The sequence below is a fragment of the Punica granatum genome, chromosome 4 (assembly GCF_007655135.1).
Source record: "Punica granatum isolate Tunisia-2019 chromosome 4, ASM765513v2, whole genome shotgun sequence".
Classification (NCBI taxonomy): Eukaryota; Viridiplantae; Streptophyta; class Magnoliopsida; order Myrtales; family Lythraceae; genus Punica; species Punica granatum.
In genome coordinates, this window is record NC_045130.1 from 28,499,575 (window position 1) to 28,501,981 (window position 2,407).

The 2,407-nt window shown below is 43.3% G+C and overlaps 1 protein-coding gene across 1 annotated transcript; it reads left to right on the top strand.

Annotated features, from left to right (window-relative positions):
* Positions 1–222: 222 nt before the first annotated feature.
* LOC116204615 (putative cysteine-rich receptor-like protein kinase 9) lies at positions 223–1,882 on the top strand. The gene is made up of 2 exons (XM_031536789.1): positions 223–1,337; positions 1,582–1,882. The coding sequence occupies exons 1-2, from the start codon at positions 470–472 to the stop codon at positions 1,641–1,643; spliced, it is 930 nt and encodes a 309-aa protein (XP_031392649.1). The 5' UTR covers positions 223–469; the 3' UTR covers positions 1,644–1,882.
* Positions 1,883–2,407: the final 525 nt, after the last annotated feature.

The window sequence follows — 2,407 nt, forward strand, 5'->3', positions numbered from 1 at the left end:
ATTACTATTTTTCAACCATTTATAGCACTAATTTTATATAATAAAATTAGCCAAAGAAAAATATCACGTTAAATCCGTGCAATACACGGGCTCGTGACTAATATTAATTAATTCAACATCAATATAAGAATATAAAGTGGTGTGAGGAGACTTTGAAGTCAGCTGCTTTTAGTCTAGCCACCAGTATACAGAGTGTAAAGTGGTGGGAGGAGACTTCGTCAGCTTTTTTCTTTTTTTTCGTGAACAAAATTATTAGAGAGACTACTCTTGCATTTTCGAAAGATCGATTAAAAAAAATTATTGACCTCCCAACAAATGTGCTTTTTAGAATTCGAATTTGTATTCCCTTCTTTACCGGATTGAAGCTATGTACTCGACCAACACGATCTCTTTTTGGTCTGCTCCGTCTGATCTCTCACACTCACTGTAGGAGGCATTAATCCACTAATCACACAAGCCAAACTTCCCCATGTCTTCATCTTCATCTCCCTTCAACAATGTCTCTGTTTCATTCACTGCCTCCGTCTTTCTCCTCATGTGCTTCCTGCTCAACATTTCTTGCAAGTCTGAAGCTCAGCCATCTCCCATCAGAAACATTTCCGCCTGCTATACTCCCTCCAACAGCAGCCTTTACCAGGAGAACGTCAAAACGGTGCTCTACTCTCTGACCTCCAAAAACACCTCCGACTACCTCGCCGGGTTTGCCACTGCTGGGGCAAGGCAGGGCACACCAGACCAGGTCTTCGGGCTCTTCCTCTGCCGTGCAGATCTAAGCTCAGCTTCGTGCCAAGCCTGCGTCGCCAATGCAAGCAAAGGGATCCTCCTGGGCTGTGTCGGGTATAAAGATTCCACCATATGGTACGACTTGTGCATGTTGACTTACAACTACCAACCAATCGTCTCCACCCTGAGGGTTAGCACATATGCCTACTGGTATGAATATGACATCTCGGATGCCGAGGCCATCAGCTTCAACAAGTTGCTGAATGTGACGCTGGAGGTCCTGATCCCAAATGCCTCCGTCCAATTGGCAGGTAAGAAATTTGCGGTGAACAGGACCAGCCTCACGGAGTCGTGGCCCCTGTACACTCTTGCTCAGTGCACACCTGACTTGACGGCTCCCAACTGCAGCCAGTGCCTCCAAGCGGCAGCCGAGAAGCTTCCTCGGGGAAAGGGAGGGGCAATGTCCCTTCTCCAAAGTTGTAACATACGGTACGCGAACTACTCGTTTTATAATGAAACTGCTGTCGCGCAGCTGCCATCGCCGCCACCAGCTCCTGCTCCCAGATCCGCTGAAGCCATCCCTAATTCTCCGGCCTTGGCGCCAAGATCTCAAGGTGAGGGATTAGGTATAATTTCCTGCTTCATGTTAAGGAACTACGTAAGATGGTTTCTCCGATTCATTGAACTCCACCATATTTGGCCTTAACCGGTCTTTGACCCACCATTGATGGAGGGTGTTAATGGTCCATGAGTGGATCAATTACTAAGCTACGTTTTTGAAATTATTGCGGGGAAAATAATGTTGTTTTTATCAAAACCTTTCTCATATATCCCATATAACATAGGTTTCTCTTGCAGGTGAGCCGAAAATATCAACAGGTGTAATTGTTGCCATCATATTTGCTGCCATTAGTGGGTGACTGCCATGTTTTTCCTCATATACTCTGCTGTAACTTGCGGAAGAGAGCTGTGCCGAGACATGAAGTGACACGAGACACGAGCAGTAAAAGTTTATTAGGAAATCTCGTTTTATTGATATCTGATTTCATAGTTGTTAAAGATATCAAAACTGCTGAATCTATGCCATTTGATTTTACTGCAATACAAGCAGCCATTACTATTTGTGTTCCGAATAAATGATAAAGCTAAAGTTGAAAAATATATCCTAATAGCTAATAAAGTGGCACGAATAGACTCATCACGAGAATCGAACATGAATCCTTTTGGTTACTAGTTGGAGGCGTGCAGCATTGCACTACGCCATCTTTCTCATATGAGATTATTTGTTGCCATGCGATATAACAAGCCATATGTTATTTAAATTGCTCTTGTAAAAAAGAATTCGTCACTAAAGAGTAGACCATGTACTATTACATTCAAATCTAAGCGTGGAGCCCACACGATACGCGGAATAGCCCTGGATATGCTTACTTTCATATTCACAGAAATATGCGTATTTAGGATTATTGGTTCGAAACTGTTGATAAGGTCTTTCAATATCTCAATGGTCGTCTGGTATAGCAGGTCATAAGATCTCAACAGCAATAACTGTTGCCATGGTGCTTCGTCGTCTCGCGATAGTGGTTTGACTCATATTGTATTGATTGCTGCCAAGCAGAGCAGCACACAGTCATGAAGTTGCACAAGATGCAAGTGGTGAGCAATATGAAACTCATGTAATATT

Bases quoted from the DNA above. Each gene is read 5' to 3' on its own strand.
- LOC116204615 (XM_031536789.1), top strand. From the start codon at position 470: ATGTCTTCATCTTCATCTCCCTTCAACAATGTCTCTGTTTCATTCACT. The intron at 1,338-1,581 runs GTGAGGGATTAG...TTTCTCTTGCAG, and splicing joins CTTGGCGCCAAGATCTCAAG to GTGAGCCGAAAATATCAACA.